This window comes from Erpetoichthys calabaricus, chromosome 10 (genome assembly GCF_900747795.2).
Source record: "Erpetoichthys calabaricus chromosome 10, fErpCal1.3, whole genome shotgun sequence".
NCBI lineage: Eukaryota > Metazoa > Chordata > Cladistia > Polypteriformes > Polypteridae > Erpetoichthys > Erpetoichthys calabaricus.
The window spans coordinates 157,131,411-157,151,558 of record NC_041403.2 but is presented as its reverse complement, the minus strand read 5'-3'; the positions used below and the strand labels follow the sequence as shown (position 1 = coordinate 157,151,558).

Here is a 20,148-nt window from a genome sequence, read left to right as displayed (position 1 = left end):
AACATCTGTAGTTTACATTTAAAAAACAAAAAGGCACGTTTAAAAAATGAAATAAAAAAACATTTTTGATACACTGTTAACAGCATAATAGACAAACTTTGTTAGGAAAAAATGTATAGGTATAAAAATAATGTACATACAGTGCCCTCCATAATGATTGGCACAAAGACACATTTTTCCTTCATTTACCTCACTGCTCAACAATTTAAAATTACAAATCAAAAATTCAGACATGATTAACGGGCACATTGCAGACTTTCACTTAAGGGGATATGCAGACATTTCAGTCACACTATGTAGAAAGGGCAACACTTTTTCTACATGGGCCCCCATTTCAGGGCACTATAATGTTTGTGACACAGCAATGGCAGGTCTGTTAAAGCCGTTGTCATATTTGGGATATCCCTCACATGCAATGACTGCTTGAAGTCTGTGATTCATAGACATCACCAAGCTTCTAATGCAGCCATCATCAGCTCTTATTAGTTTCGAGGGCTTGTCCCGTTCAGTTTTCTCTTTAGAATATGGAAGGCCTGCGCAATCTGGTGACTGGCATGGCCATTTAAGAATTTTACATTTTTTAGTTTTGAAAAATTCCTGTGTTGCTTCAGCAGTATGTTTACATCATTACCTTGTTGTAGGATGAAGCGCTGTCCAATGAGTATGGAGGCATTTACTGAAATTTGAGCAGATCAGATGTCTATATACAATTCAGAATTCATTATGCCACTGCCATCAGTGGTTCCATTATCAATGTAGATAAGTGTGTCAGGACCTGTGACAGCCATATATGCCCAGGCCACAACACACCCACCACCATGAGTTGGTCTGCTTTGGATCTTGGACTGTTCCTTTTTGTCTCTACGCTTTGCTCTTACCATCAGTCTGATGGAGGTTCATCTTTGTCTCATCTGTCCACAAGACATTTTCCCAGAATTCTACAGGGTCTTTTCAAGTACTTTTTTCTCAAATTATAATCTGGCCATTTCGTTTTTGTGGCTAACTAGTGTTTTACATCTTGCAGTGTGGCGTCTGTATTTCTGCTCATTAAGTCTTCTGCTGATAGTCGTCTCTTACACATTCACATCTGCCTACTGAAGACTGTTTCTGGTCTGTCGGACAGGTATTTGGGGCTTTTTCGTTACCACAGTGAGAACTCTTTCGACATCAACAGTGGAAGTCTTCCTTGGCCTACCAGCCCCTTTGTGATTACGTGTATTCTTTCTTTTTGATGATATTCCAGACATTTGATTTCTGTCATCCTAAGGTTTTATTGAGGTCTCCAATAGTTTCATTCACATTTTTCAGCTTCATAATGGCTTCTTTGGCTTTCATTGGTACAGCTGTTGTCCTCATGTTGAATAATAGCAACTACAAACTGCAAACGGTAGAAGCAAGCCAAGGTATCTTATGATGCCATGAAACTCACCTGAAGAATCACAAACACCGGGATGCCAATTGTCCCAAACATTATGGTGCTCTGAAATAGGGGGGCTATGTATTGAAAGTGTTGTCATTTCTACATGGTATGACTGAAATATATACATACCCCCTTAAATAAAAGTCTGCAATGCGCACTTTAATCATGATGTCTGAATTGATTGATTTGTAATTTTAAATTGTGGTGCACAAGGGTAAATCAAGGAAAAATGTGTCTTTGTCCCAAACATTATGGTGTGCACTATATGCCTATGTTCAGATTATTAATACAATACAAATATTATTTTATATTAATATACAAATGTTACTATATTATTTTACATTATAAGCTTTTTATATGAAAAATTTGTAATTAATATTTATTTTATTAATTATTATTACTAATACATTTTTATTTATTAATATGATTAATATGCTTTTAACTTATTAATTTTAATACATTTTAATTTTAACTTTATTTTTTTTTTATTATTTTATATTATAATACCCTTGAATACAAATGACCCATATGTTAAAAAAGATGAAGTCCCATTTCTGTTAACTCAGAATTTCAATATCAATAGTAATGCAGTTTTAATTCAACTAAATACAGTATGTGCAAATGAAAATATAGGAAATAAAATACAAAATCTTCTTTGCAACAACATTTAGTATCTTACCGCTGATCAGCCTCCTTTTGTAATTCTCGGTTAAGATCGTCAATTCTTTGCTGAAGCTTCTTCCGCCTTTGCTCAGGTGGTAAATGGCTAAAGTCTTCGAGTGCAGGACCCTAACCAATACAAAAAACAAATTACAGCATAACAGCAAAAATGCACATGTTCAAAATCCTTTACTTTAGTAAATTGTTGGCAAATATTTATGAATATACCATACACATGCATCACATCCAGGTATGGCAGCCACTCTGCAACGTGTGGTGAAAACAACAGAGCAGATCACAGGCACGCAGCTCGCTGCAATCCATGACATTTACACCACTCGCTTTCTCAGGAAAGTGAACATTATCAGGCAGGACCCCAACCACCCTACATTGCTAATTCATCCTCCTTCCCTCTGGAAAGTGCCTGAAGTCTATCCAGATGTGGACTTCCAGGTTCATGAAAAGTACAGTATTTATACCCTCAGTTCGGTATTCATGGCAAAGTTTTTACAAGAAACGTTGAACACTTACAGGTTCACCTTGGATAATTCAGAACCTTTTTGAAACACTGGAACCCTGGAACCTGACAACTCAATCAAGGGAGGTTATTCTGCTATTCTCGTGGCCCCAAGTGTGTGTGTGTGAGGATACCTACAAGCCTCTAACTGGGATGCCATACTGCTAGGAGTTTATTTTGGTGGTTTACAGGGTTGCCTCAGTATGGCTCAGATTTGCAGGGAGGAAATAGGTACCCTGCCATTCCACAACCGAACACATAGCATTATAAATCTACTCTCTATAAATAAAATCCTAAGCCTAAAAGTGCAATGATTTTATGTGACTTTTTATGTCACTTTTTTTGTCACGCTTTAAATCGGGCTTAGTTTAAAACCTACATATATATGTTTGGTATCATTCTTTTCAGAATTTATCAAAATTTAATGTGATGTTGTTAGATTTTCAGATTGTTATTCAGTTTTTAAATTATAAACTAAAATATCAAGAAAGTCGTGCATTGAGCATAGTGGACCTCAGTTTAACTGGAATACTCCAATCGGTAAGACAATAAATATTTTATTCTCATTTCATGATTTTTATTCCATTAAATAATAATTATTTTTTCTTTTGTACATTTACAAATTTTACTAATATTCTGTCCGAAACTGGGGGTTGGGCGCCAAAGGGGCCAGAGGAACTTGCCTCCTTAGTAGTTCTATATTTTTGCTTCAAGTTGTTAACAACATGCATGAAAAAGGCACAAACATCAATGAAGGCAATGTCTTGCTACCTGAAGTACTCATTCATACGTAATGTAGAAGACAAGAAGGCTTTGCTATCGAGAGATTTTGAATTCTCCTGTAGTATGTGCTAATTACTTCTACATCCAGTAAACAGTGCGGCTATTTTTGGTCCTATTTTTTAAGGTTTCATATTTATTTTACATTTATTTATATTATCTCTCTATAGGAGGTGGAATTGGCTTACACAGTAGCCTTGTTGATGTGGTAATTCTGCCAATCTACAGAAACATATACATTACCTCCAACTAGACAGTGTACCCATGGGACAGAAAGTGGTGATTGGAGCGGATTTCAATGGGCATGTTGGTGAAGGGAACAGTGGAGACAAGGAGGTGATAGGTAGGTATGGTGTCAAGGAGAGGAATGAAGAAGGTCAGAGGATAGTGGATTTTGTCAAAAGGATGGACATGGCTGTGGTGAATACGTATTTTAAGAAGAAGGAGGAACATTGGGTTACGTACAAGAATGGAGGAAGATGCACACAGGTAGATTACATCCTGTTCAGAAGAGTTGATCTGAAGGAGATTGAAGACTGCAAAGTGGTGGCAGGGGCAAGTGTAGTTAAGCAGCATAGGATGGTAGTCTGTAGGATGACGTTGGAGATCAAGAAGAGGAAGAGAGTGAGGACAGAACCAAGGATCAAATGGTAGAAGTTGAAAAAGGAAGAGGGCAAGGTTGAGTTTAGGGAGGAGGTGAGACAGGCACAGGGTGGCAGTGAAGAGTTACCAGGCAGCTGGGAAACTACAGCAGATTTAGTAAGGGTGACAGCAAGAAGGATGCTTGGTGTGACATCTGGAAAGAGGAAGGAAGAAAAGGAAACCTGGTGGTGGAATGAGGAAATACAGGAGAGTATACAGAGGAAGAGGATGGCAAAGAAGAAGTGGGATAGTCAGACAGATGCAGAAAGTAGACAAGAGTACAAGGAGATAAGGCGCAAGGTGAAGAGAGAGGTGGCGAAGGCCTATGATGAGTTGTATGAGAGGTTGGACACTAAGGTGGGAGAAAAGGACCAGTGGGCTAGACAGAAGGACCAAGCTGGGAAAGATGTGCAGCAGGTTAGGGTGATAAAGAATTTCCCATTGGGATTAATAAAGTATCTATCTATCTATCTATCTATCTAAAGGATAAAGATGGAAACGTACTCACAAGCGAGGAGAGTGTGTTGAGCAGATGGAAAGAGTACTTTGAGAGGCTGATGAATGAAGAGAATGAGAAACAGAAGAGGTTGGATGATGTGGAGATAGTGAATCAGGAAGTGCAACGGATTAGCAAGGAGGAAGTAAGAACAGCTATGAAGAGGATGAAAAATGGAACGGCCGTTGCTCCAGATGACATACTTATGGAAGCATGGAGGTGTTTAGGAGAGAAGGCAGTGGAGTTTTTAACCAGATTGTTTAATGGAATCTTGGAAAGTGAGAGGATGCCTGAGGAGTGGAGAAGAAGTGTACTGGTGCCGATATTTAAGGGGGGTGTGCAGAACTGCATTAACTACAGGGGAATAAAATTGATGAGCCACAGCATGACGTTATGGGAAAGAGTAGTGGAAGCTCAGTTAAGAAGTTAGGTGATGATTAGTGAGCAGCAGTATGGTTTCATGCCAAGAAAGAGCACCACAGATGTGATGTTTGTTCTGAGGATGTTGATGGAGAAGTTTAGAGAAGGCCAGAAGGAGTTGCATTGCGTCTTTGTGGACCTAGTGAAAGCATATGACAGGGTGCCTTGAGAGGAGCAGTTGTATTGTATGAGGAAGTCGAGAGTGGCAGAGAAGTAGTAAGAGTTGCACAGGATATGTACGAGAGAAGTGTGACAGTGGTGAGGTCTGCGGTAGGAGTGACGGATGCATTCAAGTTGGAGGTGGGATTATATCAGGGATCAGCTCTGAGCCCTTTCTTATTTGCAATGGTGATGGACTGGTTGACAGATGAGATTAGACAGGAGTCCCCGTGGACTATGATGTTTGCTGATGATATTGTGATCCGTAGCAATAGTAGGGAGCAGGTTGAGGAGACCCTGGAGAGGTGGAGTTTATGCTCTAGAGAGGAGAGGAGTGAAGGTCAGTAGGAACAAGACAGAATACATGTGTGTAAATGAGAGGGAGGTCAGTGGAATAGTGAGGATGATGGGAGTAGAGTTGGCGAAGGTGGATGAGTTTAAATAGTTGGGATCAACAGTACAGAGTAATGGAGATTGTGGAAGAGAGGTGAAAAAGAGTGCAGGCAAGGTGGAATAATAATAATAATAATTCATTACATTTATATAGCGCTTTTCTCAGTACTCAAAGAGCTATCCACACAGGGAGGAACTGGGAAGCGAACCCACAATCTTCCACAGTCTCCTTACTGCAAAGCAGTAGCACTATCACTGCGCCACCTGTGAGGACATGGGTGAAGAAGAGTGTCAGGAGTAATTTGTGACAGACAGGTATCAGCAAGAGTGAAAGGAAAGGTCTACAGGACGGTAGTGAGACCAGCTATGTTATATGTCAAAAGTCATGCATCCGGCGCCGCCGTGAGTGGCAGCCTTTTCAGCAGCTCCGTGTATGACTGTATATGTATGTGTACTTTTCTACTTTTATTTTTCTATTTTTATTTATTGATCACTCCTACCACTTTATTTTATGTGGATTCCTTCCCTGGACACACTTACTTTTACAACGTGGGCATGGATTTTAACACACCGAGACTCGCCTATTCAAGTACTCAACTTCGGGCGCTGAGAACAAATGCCAGTGCCGGTGTGGTTCCATATTTACCCGACGAGGTAAGAAGGCGGTATCGTGGCAGCAGAGCCGGCACTAAGCTAAAAAAGAAGCGGCTTGCGAGAAAGTGGCGTTTCAAGCCTTCGGTGCCTTCTGTGATTCTGGGGAATGTAAACTCAATCTCAAATAAGATCGACGAACTGGCTGCGCTGGTGAAAAATGTAAGGACCTACAGAGAATGCAGTTTGTTGTGTTTCTGCGAAACGTGGCTAAATAACACCATCCCAGATGCCAACGTGGAGCTATCCGGGTTTAGCACAGTTAGAGCGGACAGAGATGCAAGTACCTGTGGTAAGCACAAAGGAGGAGGACTCGCTCTCTATGTTAATACACGGTGGTGTCACTCTGGACATGTTAACGTCAAAATCTCCACTTGCTGCAGGGATATCGAACTGTTGGCCGTAAGTTTACGTCCCTACTATTTGCCCAGAGAGTTTGGACATGTCATTGTTGTTATTGTATACATTCCTCCTCGGGCAGACGTGGAGTCAGCGAGTGACATCATCCATTCCGCTGTTGCTAAGTTACAAAAGCAGCACCCTGAGGCGCTTGTGCTAATCGCTGGAGACTTTAACCATGTGACGCTGGACAAAACATTGCCTGCATTCTCCCAGTATGTGGACTGTAACACCCGGGGAAATAAGACTATTGATTTACTGTATGCAAACGTTAAAGACGCATACAGCGCCACCCCGCTGCCTGCACTTGGGAAAGGAGATCATAACCTGGTTCAGCTTCAGCCTCACTATAAACCAAAAGTTAGAGTCCTACCTACAACCACACGATCATTCAGGAAGTGGACCCTGGAGGCTGAGAATACTCTGAGAGAACTTTTTGGAACTACAGACTGGGATATCCTGCAGGGATCTCATAATGAGAACATTGAGGAAGTTGTTGACTGCACTACTGACTACATCAACTTCTGTATGGACATTGTAGTTCCAGTAAGAACAGTACGCTGCTATGCTAACAACAAGCCATGGATTACAAGTGACATCAAGGGCCTTTTGAATCAGAAGAAAAGGGCTTTTAAAGATGGTGATCAGCATGAGCTCAAGCGCGTGCAGAAGGAACTCCGAGTCCAACTCAGGGCGGCGAAGGAGCAGTACAGGAGAAAGCTGGAGCAGAAGTTGCAGAATAACAGCATGAAGGAAGTGTGGGATGGGATGAAGATCATCACTGGCTGCAGCTCGAAGCGGGGTACCACCATTGAGAGAGACGTGAAGAGAGCAAACCAAATGAACAACTTTTTTAACAGGTTTGACCACCCTAACCCACTCTCACTCTCACTTCGGAGTACTGCACCCTCCACACATCCTTCTGCTGATACCAGCATAGGAAAAACATCCCCACCCATAATAACAACAGCGCAAGTGAGCAGAGAGCTGAGGAGACTTCGTGCCAGCAAAGCAGCGGGTCCAGATGGAGTATCGCCACGACTGCTGAAGGTCTGTGCATCGGAGCTGGGGGGTCCTCTACAGCGCATCTTCAACCTGAGCCTGGAACAGGGGAGAGTCCCGAGGCTTTGGAAAACATCTTGTATCACCCCAGTCCCAAAGGTATCACGTCCTAGTGAGCTGAATGACTTTCGGCCTGTTGCTCTGACATCACATGTGATGAAGACCATGGAGAGGCTGCTGCTTCACCACCTTAGGCCACAGGTTCAACACGCCCTTGACCCTCTGCAGTTTGCATATCAGGAGAAGGTGGGAGCGGAAGATGCCATCATCTATATGCTACACCGATCCCTCTCTCACTTGGACAGAGGCAGTGGTGCTGTAAGAATTATGTTTCTAGACTTCTCTAGCGCCTTCAACACAATCCAACCTCTGCTCCTTAGGGACAAGCTGACAGAGATGGGATTAGATTCAAACCTAGTGGCATGGATCGTGGACTATCTTAAAGACAGACCTCAGTATGTGCGTCTTGGGAACTGCACGTCTGACATTGTGGTCAGCAACACAGGAGCGCCACAAGGGACTGTACTTTCTCCGGTCCTGTTCAGCCTATATACATCGGACTTCCAATACAACTCGGAGTCCTGCCATGTGCAAAAGTTCGCTGATGACACTGCTATCGTGGGCTGTATCAGGAATGGGCTGGAGGAGGAGTATAGGGACCTAATCAATGACTTTGTTAAATGGTCCGACTCAAACCACCTACACCTGAACACCAACAAAACCAAGGAGCTGGTGGTGGATTTTAGGAGGCCCGGACCCCTCATAGACCCAGTGATCATCAAAGGTGACTGTGTGCAGATGGTGTAGACCTATAAATATCTGGGAGTGCAGCTGGATGATAAATTAGACTGGACTGCCAATACTGATGCGCTGTGCAAGAAAGGACAAAGCTGGTTATACTTCCTTAGAAGGCTGGCTTCCTTCAACATCTGCAATAAGATGCTGCAGATGTTCTATCAAACAGTTGTGGCGAGCGCCCTCTTCTACGCAGTGGTGTGCTGGGGAGGCAGCATTAAGAGGAAAGACGCCTCACGCCTGGACAAACTGGTGAGGAAGGCAGGCTCTATTGTTGGCATGGAGCTGGACAGTTTAACATCTGTGGCAGAGCGAAGGGCGCTCAGCAGGCTCCTATCAATTATGGAGAATCCACTGCATCCACTAAATAATGTCATCTCCAGACAGAAGAGCAGCTTCAGCGACAGACTGCTGTCACTGTCCTGCTCCACAGACAGATTGAGGAGATCGTTCCTCCCCCAAACTATGCGACTCTTTAATTCCACCAGGGGGGGTAAACGTTAATATTTAACATTATACATAGTTATTGTCTGTTTTTTTCACCTGTATTATTATCATTCTTTAATTTAATATTATTTATTGTATCAGTATGCTGCTGCTGAAGAATGTGAATTTCCCATCGGGATTAATAAAGTATCTATCTATCTATCTATCTATCTATATGGGTTGGAGATGGTGGCACTGACCAGAAAGCAGGAGACAGAGCTGGAGGTAGCAGAGTTAAAGATTCTAAGATTTGCACTGGGTGTGACGAGGTTGGACAGGATTAGAAATGAGTACTTTAGAGGGTCAGCTGAAGTTGGACGGTTGGGAGACAAAGTCAGAGAGGTGAGATTGCGTTGGTTTGGACATGTGCAGAGGAGAGATGCTGGGTATATTGGGAGAAGGATGCTAAGAATAGAGCTGCCAGGGAAGAGGAAAAGAGGAAGGCCGAAGCAAAGGTTTATGGATGTGGTGAGAGAAGACATGCAGGTGATGGGTGTAACAGAGCAAGGTGCAGAGGACAGAAAGATATGGAAGAAGATGATCCGCTGTGGCAACTCCTAATGGGAGCAGCCGAAAGAAGAAGAAGATTGCCCAAGGTAAAACTGTGGTTTCGCATGACTTATGGAGGTCAGAGTGCAGGGTCAGCCACTGTACAGCGCCTCTAAAGCAATTTTCGGGTTAAGCGCCTTGCTCAAGAGCCCAATGGAATAGGATCCCTTCTGGCACCCTACAATAACCAAGACATAGCAACCGGATGGACATACAGACACTTATCCTTTTACTAGCTGTGCTACCCGTCTAAGACAAGCTGAAATCTAAGTAATCAACGTAGACCTCAGCATTAATGTTTGCAGTGTGCCAGTGTGCAATGCACATGTCTCTTATGTATGCCATTTGGTATGAGATTCGTCAAAGAAGTGCTAATGTTTGTGATGTGCCGTCTGTTGGAATGACAAATGCATTGCATCTTATCACTAATATGTTTGTGACATCCCCTTTTTTGCAATGACAGAAACATTGCAAACGGGTGGGTAGACACACATACAGACAATTTTCCTTTTATTGAGGCAGATTAAGGGAAGTCCTGTTCTTTAATAGGAATGAAAATGTTTTCATTTCTGAGTGACAATGCATTTCAAAAGTATCCCAAATATACAGTTGCAATTGTGGAGATTCCTTACCTTGGGTTTTTTTCCAAATAGCCATAACTTTCCTTTTGCTTTGCTAATAGTTGGTTTTGGATCAGATCTTGCAGGTTCAGTCTTAGGAGTGCTAATTGTTCCATCAGATCCAGTCCGATAAATATTCTGACTGTAATCCTCAAATGGGAAATCTCCAGGAGGCTCAAAACCAGACTTAAAAGTTTCTATTACTATCACGGAATCCTGGTGTAAAATAAAAGGTATGGGAAAAAGGGAAAGAAAACAAAACCTGAAGTGAAAAAAGCAAGCAATACTTATAATATTGTTTAATTCCATTTGAATACTGAAAACTGTTAAAAGTGCTGTACGAAACAATTAACATTACAGTTCTACAGCTGATCAAGTTTGGTCTACCAAGTAAGTAACAAAATACATTTCTTAGGAAGAAAGGCTGGTGGCAGACTTCACATGTAGGGGGCATTTGTAATAGTTACATATAGACGAGTCTTGGAATGTGGCGGTTTCAAATTACATCAATTTTTCCAGATGCAAACATGATAATAAAATGTAAAAGATTCTTTTCAACCGAATTGTAATTACTTTCTTTGTAGTGACTTCCAATTTCTTAAGAATGAAGCACATTAGTTTTCACATTGATAAACATGTAGCATGTGTCATTAATCCTGTACAGTATAGTACAGACTTTATCAGCACTTTCAATATTTTGTGTTGTCATAAGCACACAACTCCGAATGGATCTGGTGGTACACAAAGTCATGCAAACAAGTCGAGTCACAAGTAAGCAGTTACATTGGCAGATGGCTGTTTAAGCTGATGTCACATTATGTGACTTCTAGTGGTGAGGTATGTCAGATTTGTCCACTGAATGCTGACCTTCCAGCGCAGTTGTTTTCACCCCTTGACAACCAATAGTGTGCTGCCTGAAAAAGCCTGTGTTGTGATGAAGGTTAAATGGTATGCAGAGTTCAGCTGTAATCTGGCCCTTTTCTATTTTCTTTCCATTTTGTCATGGTGGGTAAAATACGAGATATCAGACAGATGAGCCTCTCTTCTGTTCGCAGAATGAAAAACATTCACACTCTTTATTCCTTGTCGCTGCATTATATGCATTAAACAGGGAGATTCTAATGTGCAGGGACCATAGTTATGATATGTTACTCACATAATAATGAAGTGACAGAAACAAAATACAGTGCATACCCTGTTAGAAGTGTAAACGATCCAATTACATTCAGGGGTTGAAAATGGTCACCTTCTTCTTGCAAACAGATCAACATAGCGCTCCACATTAGCACAGGTATCCGCAAGCATTGTAGGGGTGATGACAGCAATTTCCTGTTCAATGTTTCCAGTGTATGGGGCTTGTTCTTATACACTTCTCCTTTCTGCGCACCCCAAAAGAAGAAATCCGGAAAGAACAGGTCCGGGAAACAAGATGGCCAAAGTCCCTTTGAAATGACCCGATTGCCAAAAACGATTTAATTTGTGCCATGCTGTGAGCTGACGTGTGACAGGCTGCCCCCATCTTGCTGTAAATAACCTTCACTGATCTCATGGTCATCCAGTTCATTCACAAGTAAGCCAAAGAGTGCACCATGCCACACTTGTTCGTGAATTTTTCCAGGAATACCGTGATCTTTATTTCATTTGGATTGCTTCATTATTAAGACAGTAATACATCATAACGCGGGGCCTCGCCCATGAGAATCCTGTACTTTCAGATGAGCATTTATTTGTTGTCAGCTTCCATGCACAAAAGCCTGCACCTACGACTAAAAACAAATTCCAACCAATTTTATCGGAGCATGTCATGAATAGCTGGAGTGAGATGCGCACTGTTACTACATGACTTACTTTATGGGAGAACACTGCCAACTGCCTCTGGTGAAATGGAAGAGGCTTATGCAAAAGGGTTTTCTTAATAAGAGAAATTACATTACATTTACACATAAAGTAGCAGCAGCCTTCTAGTAAACTGTGCAGAATAAGGAAAAATATCTTCTTTATTTCAGAAGTGATGTGATGAGCCTGCTCCATTCTTATCTGTTGTACACTTCTGCTGGTCATCAATTAAGAAAAGGGTTAGAATGAAAACCTGCAGCCACTGTGGCCCTCCAGGATTCTAGTTTGATACCACTGGTGTAGATGCTTCCTGGATGACAAAAGTATTGATGCCATTGACTGGCACCCGAATCCAACTAAGACTCTCTGGGATATTATGTATCAGTGCATCTAATGCCACCAAGTAGCACCACAGACTGTCCAGGAACTGACTGATGCCCTGATCCAGATCTGGGAGGAGATCCCCAAGGACACCATTCGCTGTCTCATCAGGAGCAGGCCCAGACATTGTTGAGAGTGCATTCAGGCACATGGGGGCCAAACACACTACTGAGTCATATTATGAGTTGCCATGATGAAATTCATGCAAGTTGGATCAACCTGTGATTTCAATTTTTGACTTTGATTTTCTGTGTGATGTTGAATCAGCCCTCAGTGGGTTGGTGATTTTGGTTCCCATTGACTGTTGTTACGTCATTTTGTTCTCAAGGAACTACAGAGTAAAAAATTTATAGTATAAACATTTTCCAGTTGAATATTTTGTTCATTGAGAACACGTGTGACTTATGTGTTCCTTTAATATTTTTTGGGCAGTGTATTATGTTGTCAGTTCATACAGTGGATTCTATAGATCACTGCCTGTGTAGTATTAACAGTGTTAGGAGTAATCATTATAATGGTATATCCGTAATAATAAACACTCCATCACATCCAATCCACCATCTCTGACTCATTAAACCCAACACTGACGCAACAGTACAGAATGAAACATCTTCCGAGTAGTAAATGTGTATCTTAAAAATTACACAATGATACAATAATGATGGGATGTTGGCCATTTAGCTAATCATTGTGACTCAGTGTGATGTAGCAGCTGGGGCAGTGGACTTTACACCAGATGGCTGTCAGATCAACCCAAACGTAGAAGTCACATAGCCTGCCATGATTCATTTACACAGTGTATGTTAATAATTGTCATGACTATTATGTTTATTACAACAATATCATTCATAACTGAGCTCAAACCTGCTCTAACTGTAAAAAAACACAAAGCAAACAATGTCTCTTGAATTTGTAAGCTGCTTTAAGTAAAAGGAATTGCCAAAATAGTAAAAGTAATAATTATTTGATTTTTGTTTAAATATTAACTTTAAAGTAGAATGTTAGCTAACTTCACACTAAAAAAGAAAGTGTAAATGAACTCCAAGAAAAGGTCAGGTACTAACCATCTGAGAGTTATAAACTTAGACTAAGGCATGTGATTAGTTGAATAAATAGTGCTGTAAGAATATGCTTGAAGCAATCTGTTGCAAGCATTTTCTGAAAAACCATAAGGCCCTAACCTGATATTCAGGATGTTTCAAAGCAATTAAGAGGCATACTGCACACCCAATACTTACTTTTCGCTCATCAACAGATTTTGCTGCTGTAACCATTCCTTCGAGACATTTTGAAACGATTGGAATTACTTTACGTTCAACATCAGCAAACATTTTATAAGTCTCACTCAGCTGTACTGTCCTCCTCTCATCCATGTCTTGAAGGCTCTGCATATAAAAACACAGCAAAGTTAATCCTCATAGTTTCATTAGGAAAACATATTTTCGCTGACTTAAGGGGAAATAATCTGATTTCTAAAACCTGATTTATGAAACTGTACAAATGTCATGTACTATGCCTAGTTCCTTTAAAAACTTTCAAAACAATTTAAAATTATGTGCCCGGGCACAAGTTTTTAGTGACTCCCTGTCACCTTCTGCCAGTAAGCATACATGACTTAAAAATGCCCTTTTTGAATATTCATGATCTAATCACCATATAAATGTAAATTTTGTGATGTTCCAGAGTGATATCTTTACTACAGACCATGGGGAAAACACCTTGGTTAGGAGGTCGCTCCACCTCTTGGGGGATCACCCACAAAACACATAGAAAATAACACAGGCAGCTTACACACATAAACAATCAAAAACAAAGAATAAAGCACATGAACAACATAAATAACAGAAATAAAAATGGGAAAAAAACAGAAAACATGTATTTGCATCGTGGTTGAGACAAAGATTACCTTACACCAAATATGAATTTTTGTCACGGTAAACATTACTTTGTTGATGGAACCAGAGAGAGGAATAGATTAACTATAATTAGAACCAGCACTGAAACATTGCATTATTTTATAATAGTCTGAAACTAAAAAAAAAAAAAAAAAAAAAAACAGGAAAAACAGGTGCCTCTTTCAACTTCTAAAAGATTTTACGTCCCAAAATAGACATCATCGAACTATGGAACTTTCACATTTCTAGAAGAAAGTTAACCAAGCCTGACCATCCCTGAAGTGCAATGCTAATGTATAATGGTCAACACACAGTTTTCTTCTATTAAAATAGAAAAAAAATGGAAAATTCAGTAAGCCACTAGAGGAAGGAATTTAAAATCAAAGTATTTTATAATTAGACTTGGCATAACAAGAACAAATGAAGTGCTTTCACGCTTGCATAACACTATTACAAATGGAGCTCTGCCAAAAGATAGTGTATAACCCAACACCATAACTGGCCCATACACTAATTTGAAAATTATTTTTTAACAAATCTTTAATACACAGATAATTATTCTATTTATAAGTTGGCTATGGAACTGCCATTCACATGCTTTATGCGCATAAGAACTATAAATATGTCTTTTTATGCGTTCTTGAGTTTTCGACAATACACAGACATTGACAAATTTGGTGGTGACCTTACAACTCATTGAAAAAGTGCTACTGATTCAGTGAAAAGCAATCGTCCCCAGTATACCAGCATACCTTTGACATGTCAAGTCAAGCAAAGCAAAGCAAGTGTGACAAAAGATCAAGTACTGCTTATTCTACAAAGATATTCTCAAATGGCCTGGACACATTTCTTGGTACCCCTAGAGAAGATCATCAATAATTGGATTTGAGTGATTTTTCAAACTAGCCTTTCTTCTAGTATTGGTATCACGTCTCCAATTGTGTAATCATCCATTCATCCAATTTAAAAGGAGTTATCATTGCGTGTCCTGCACTGAACACAGATCAGAGAAAGCAAAGGAGAGAGTTGCTTAAGCAGATCAGAAAGAAAATTACAGACAAGCATAGTCAAGGCAAGGGCTGGCAGACCACCTCCAAGCAGATTGATGTTCCTGTGACAACAGCTGCAAATATTATGACGAAGTTTAAGGTCCAAGGAACTATAGCCAACCTCCCAGGATGCGGCCGCAAGAGGAAAATCGACCCCAGAATTGGCAGAAGGATAGTGAGAATGGTAGACAAAAAGTTAAGGACAACTTCCAAAGAGACACAAGCTGAACTCCATGGTCAAGGTCCATCAGTATCTGATTATACCATCCGTCACCTTTTGAGTGACAAATGAGTTCAATGAAAGAAGATGCAGGAGGACTCCACTTTTGAAAGAAAAACAAAAAAGCCAGAGTGGAAGTTGCTAAAATGTATATTGACAAGCCACAATGCTTCCGAGAGACTCCTTTGGACAAATGAGACAGAACTGGAGCTTTTTTGGCAAGTCGTATCAGCTCTATGTCTACAGATGAAAACAATGAAGCTTTCAAACAAAAGGACACCATAACTACTGTGAAACATGGAGGAGGCACGGTTCTGTTTTGGGGCTACTTTGCTGTGTCTGGCACGGAGTGCCTGGAGTCTGTGCAGGAAACAATGAAATCCCAAGACTATAAAAGACATTCTAGAGCAAAACGTAGTGTCGTGTCAGAAAGCTCTGCCTCAATCAAAGGTTATGGATCCTCCAACAGAATAAGGAGCCAAAGCACATAGCTAAAAGCACCAAAGAATGACTAAAAACAAAACACTGGACTATCTGAAGAGGCCTTCTATGAGCCCTGATTTGAATCAATTCTAACATCTACGGAAAGACCTGAAACATGCAGTTTGGATAAGACCCCCCTTCAAACCTGTAACTACTGGAGTACTTTTGTCAGGATGAGTGGGCCAATGGACCTATGGACACATGCAGAAGTCTCATGAGAGCTCCAGGAATCTCTTGATTGCACTGATTGCATCTAAAGGTTGGGCAACAAAATATGAGGTTTGTCCATGCCATTTTCATTTGTTTTATTATTGGAAATGCTGAATTAATAGTCTAAAGAAAAATCTGATTTTTGTTAAACATGCAATAAATAATGATGAATGTCAAATTATTTTTTGACAGTTTCAAGTTATTTAGAAGAAAAGTTCTTCTTTTTCGTATAGGGGTACCAACAAAGTTTTCCACATCTGTAAATACCATACTGGACAATACTCTCTGGTTACCCAATAAGAACTTTAAAGCTAGTTATCTGAGCAGAAAATGTTTATTTGCTTGGGAGAACAATATATATCACTAGAATAAGTTTTGGACATTACTGTAATTTTTCTGAAGAATTATGAGAATATATACAGAAATATTCGAAAAAGACAATAAGTTGGGATATTTGATTAGGCAGAGATTTTTTTGGGGGGGGGGGGCAAAGTGTGCTCTACAATATGGAAATGCTCACCAACGATCCTAATATGCAGATTATCCTGACAAAGGCAGAGAAAATGACAGTAAAATATAATTGTCAGGTACCTCAAAAGTCCATCCTGACCAACAGAACAAAATAACTCTTAAAAAAATTGCATACACTGTACAGTATATGGGTGGCTTTTCTGCACAGTCAGCTCTATTTAAATTAAATTTACTTCTATTGCCATTGCACATGACTGCTATGCAAATCACAACTGCTTAGAATGTGGAAAACAATTCACTTAAAACATTTTCTGAAACCACTTCCGTAAAATGGTATTACTGTAGCTAAAATTCACAGCGTAAGACTAACCTTAAATATCTGAGGAATTACAGCGTAGAAATGTTTATGCTGTTCTCCATTGAAGTTTTGTAATTGAGCTGCATATTCATTTTTACTTTCATCTGCCATATGTGTGCGCAGATTAAGCTGAGCCTTTGCCTGAGGAGGGAGAGAGAAAAGGAGAATTAAAAATATCACTCTTTTAGTTCGTTGACCGACTTGCAAAGAAATACAACTGAAAAAATTCTTGCACACTACAGTTTTCCTTGATGAATTGTTATTCAGACTTGACATCATACCTTCTCCACATCGGCCTTAGTTGTATTGATATCATTGTCTAATCGTTCATAACTTAGCTGAGCCTTTTCTGCTTCTTTGCACTCTCTCTCAAATTTTTTCTTACTCTGTAAAAGAAAAAAAGATAATAATGTATCCTGTACAAAAAGTAAATACAGTAAAAGTTAACTGAATATTTATGCATTTGTAAGTTTTACATTTTTCAAAAATAACAATTCAATACCTTATCACTTTAAGTTCACTTTTAGTAGTAAGGAACTCCTTCTGATTTATTGTTGAAGTCTCACAAAAGCTACGACAACCCATAATTAAAGTTTTTTTTTTTTTTTTTTGACCACCTTTTTTTCCCCATGAAGAGGTATCAAAATGCTCCATTTCTGTCACTAGTTACAATCAAGTGCTAACGTATGGCTCCATTTGGGACTGGCTGTCTGGCCGTATATGTTGGTCACAAAGTGTACAGGTCATTGCAATTGAGGCTCTGTGGGTCACTGGTGTGCATACTTTAACTGTCGGTACGAAGTAGCACACACCAGTCTTTGGATACCTGTGACTGAATGCTGGTCCCTGTGAAAAATGACTAGACGTCGCCAGGTCCGAAAACTGACACTTTGAACTGCAATCTACACATTAATGTGACACAAGGGCCATTTGCCATGTTTGTTAAAGAAAATCTCACATTTATTCTACTGTGGAGGACAGACAGGGCCCTTATCCGGCCAGGATGCCCCAACCATGGAAGAACCGAGGGGGAAAGTATTTTCAAGACTGTTTCCCCGCCGGACCGAAAGAGGGCAGCCCCCTTGGCTTCCAGCGGGGCCAGGGGTTATTAGCATGGAAGCTCAACTCTGCTGGGGCCTGTGGCTACCGCCAGGGGGCGCCTGGGCATTTGCAAGGCCCTAATTGGCAGCACTTTCGCCACACCTGGAAGTGCTGCCAGAAGAGGCTGATTGGGCACCTGGACTCCTTCTGGGTGCCCTATAAAAGGAGCCAGTCACCACCACTCAATGGCCAGAGTCGGGAGGAAGTGGACAAAGCTCGTGAGGAGGAGTGGTGGCGGAAGGACTGGCTGAGAGAAGGGACTGTGTTGGTGTTTATCTTGTCTGCTGTGGAAGGCAAACTCTGTAAATCATGTGTTGTGTGCTAAACCTGTGTTCTGTCTGTCTGTGTCGGGGTTGAGGGTGCTGTACGTCCCTTGGGGGACCACACTATGTTAAAAATGTGTACCAGAGTCCTGCTTTCAGTAATACAGTTGAAAGCTGCACGCATGCACACAAAATGCAGGGGAATCAAAATTTTCCACTACATAGAGTGTGTGTAAGGCAGCATTTCTCAAATAATGCATCGCACCGTCGGTTGTGGGTTGCTGTCGTTGTTTGCAAGTAGGTCAGCTAAGCCAGTAATTCTCAACCACTAGGTCACAGCTTTGGTGGCAGTAAGGTAGGTCACCTAAGAGATTGACAGTGCTACACTATATGTTTCCCCATTTCTAAGTGAGCTGGTTTCACCAAGTAGGACCCCCAATCACTTGTTTTACCGAGGGGGCAGCTTGCAATTGTGGGTCGTCGATTTCAAAAGGAAAAACTGGGGTACAGGATCATAAAGTTGAAAAACACCAATATAAGGAAGGTGGTGTGGGCCGAATGCATAAGAAATAGTTGAGGAGTAGCAGCACAGATCAAAACAAACCTTAAAAGCCTTTCCAAGAGTCAGAAAACTTGTTATTACAGTAATCCCTCGCTACTTCGCGGTTCACTTTTCACGGATTCACGACTTCACGGATTTTATATGTAAGCATATCTAAATATATAACGCGGATTTTTCGCTGCTTCGTGGGTTTCTGCGGACAATGCGTCTGTTTACTTCTGGTACTTGCTATCTCAGTTGGTTTGCTCAGTTGATTTCATACAAGAGATGCTATTGGCGGATGGCTGAGAAGCTACCCAATCAGAGCACGTAGTTAAGTTCCTGTGTGCTGCTGATTGGCTCAGCGACGGAGTGCTGCATTAACCAGGAAGTCTCATCTCACTCATTTAGCATTAACGTGCTCCTGCTTCAGGGGCCGTGTCCAAGCACCAACAGAAGATGCAAATGATTGCAGAAAAGGTAAACGTTTTGGATATGTTGAAGGAAGGGAACAGCTACACCATTACAGCATCAATGAGTCCACGATTCTTTTTATTTAAAAAGGAGGAAAAGCATATAAGATCTACGGCAGCAGTGTCCTTTAACCAGGGCGCAAAACGAGTTGCAAGTGGACGTGATAAGGCAGTAGTCTGGATGGAATCTGCTTTAGGAATCTTTGCAACAAGGTCGACGACGTCATGACCGCCTACAAGCTGCTACATGTACTTTGCTATACAGTAAGTGTAAACTTATCTACCGATTTCATAATGCTTAGCAGTTGTCCCTGTTATTAATAGAGTAAAGGGTGGGTTGTAAACAATACAGGGAGGGTTTAAAAACGTCCAAATACACGTTAAATAATTAAATAAATATGGTGTCCCTACTTCGCGGAAATGCAGTTATCGCGGTCGGCCTTGGAACCTATCTCCCGCGATAAGTGAGGGATTACTGTATTACTATTTCACAGGGTCTCATAACAAAAGGAATATATACTGTGACTAGTTATGGCAATTTTTATAACATTTTTATTCTATTGCTTTTCTTGGGCTGTTGGCCATAAATACAAATCGCCTCGACTTAGTCAGCCTTAAATAAACACATGACTTAATAAAATATGTTAGTCACAGTGCAGTCTGAGATTTTTAATATTATCTTCCTCTGTATGTTGCAATTAAGGGATGTTTATTAGAAACAATACGGTAAACTCAATGGTCAAGCATTTGAGAGAACAACTCTAGCTCGCCCTAAAGTTTGGAATAACAACAGCTGATTTTGAAATCACATTATATGA

General features: G+C 40.7%; 1 protein-coding gene across 3 annotated transcripts in view; it reads right to left on the bottom strand.

Moving 5' to 3' along the window:
- fnbp1l (formin binding protein 1-like) overlaps positions 1–20,148 on the bottom strand; it is a 373,280-nt gene that overhangs the window by 253,529 nt on the left and 99,603 nt on the right. For all 3 annotated transcript variants that reach the window (XR_007935965.1, XM_028812172.2, XM_028812171.2), the window contains exons 6-10: positions 17,234–17,338; positions 16,965–17,093; positions 13,505–13,651; positions 10,062–10,265; positions 2,100–2,209 (exon numbers count right to left, since the gene is read on the bottom strand). Coding sequence is in view for 2 of the 3 variants with exons in the window: in XM_028812172.2 (XP_028668005.2) it covers positions 2,100–2,209; positions 10,062–10,265; positions 13,505–13,651; positions 16,965–17,093; positions 17,234–17,338 (695 nt within the window). In the remaining variant the exon portion in view is untranslated. The remainder of the gene's footprint in view (positions 1–2,099; positions 2,210–10,061; positions 10,266–13,504; positions 13,652–16,964; positions 17,094–17,233; positions 17,339–20,148) is intronic.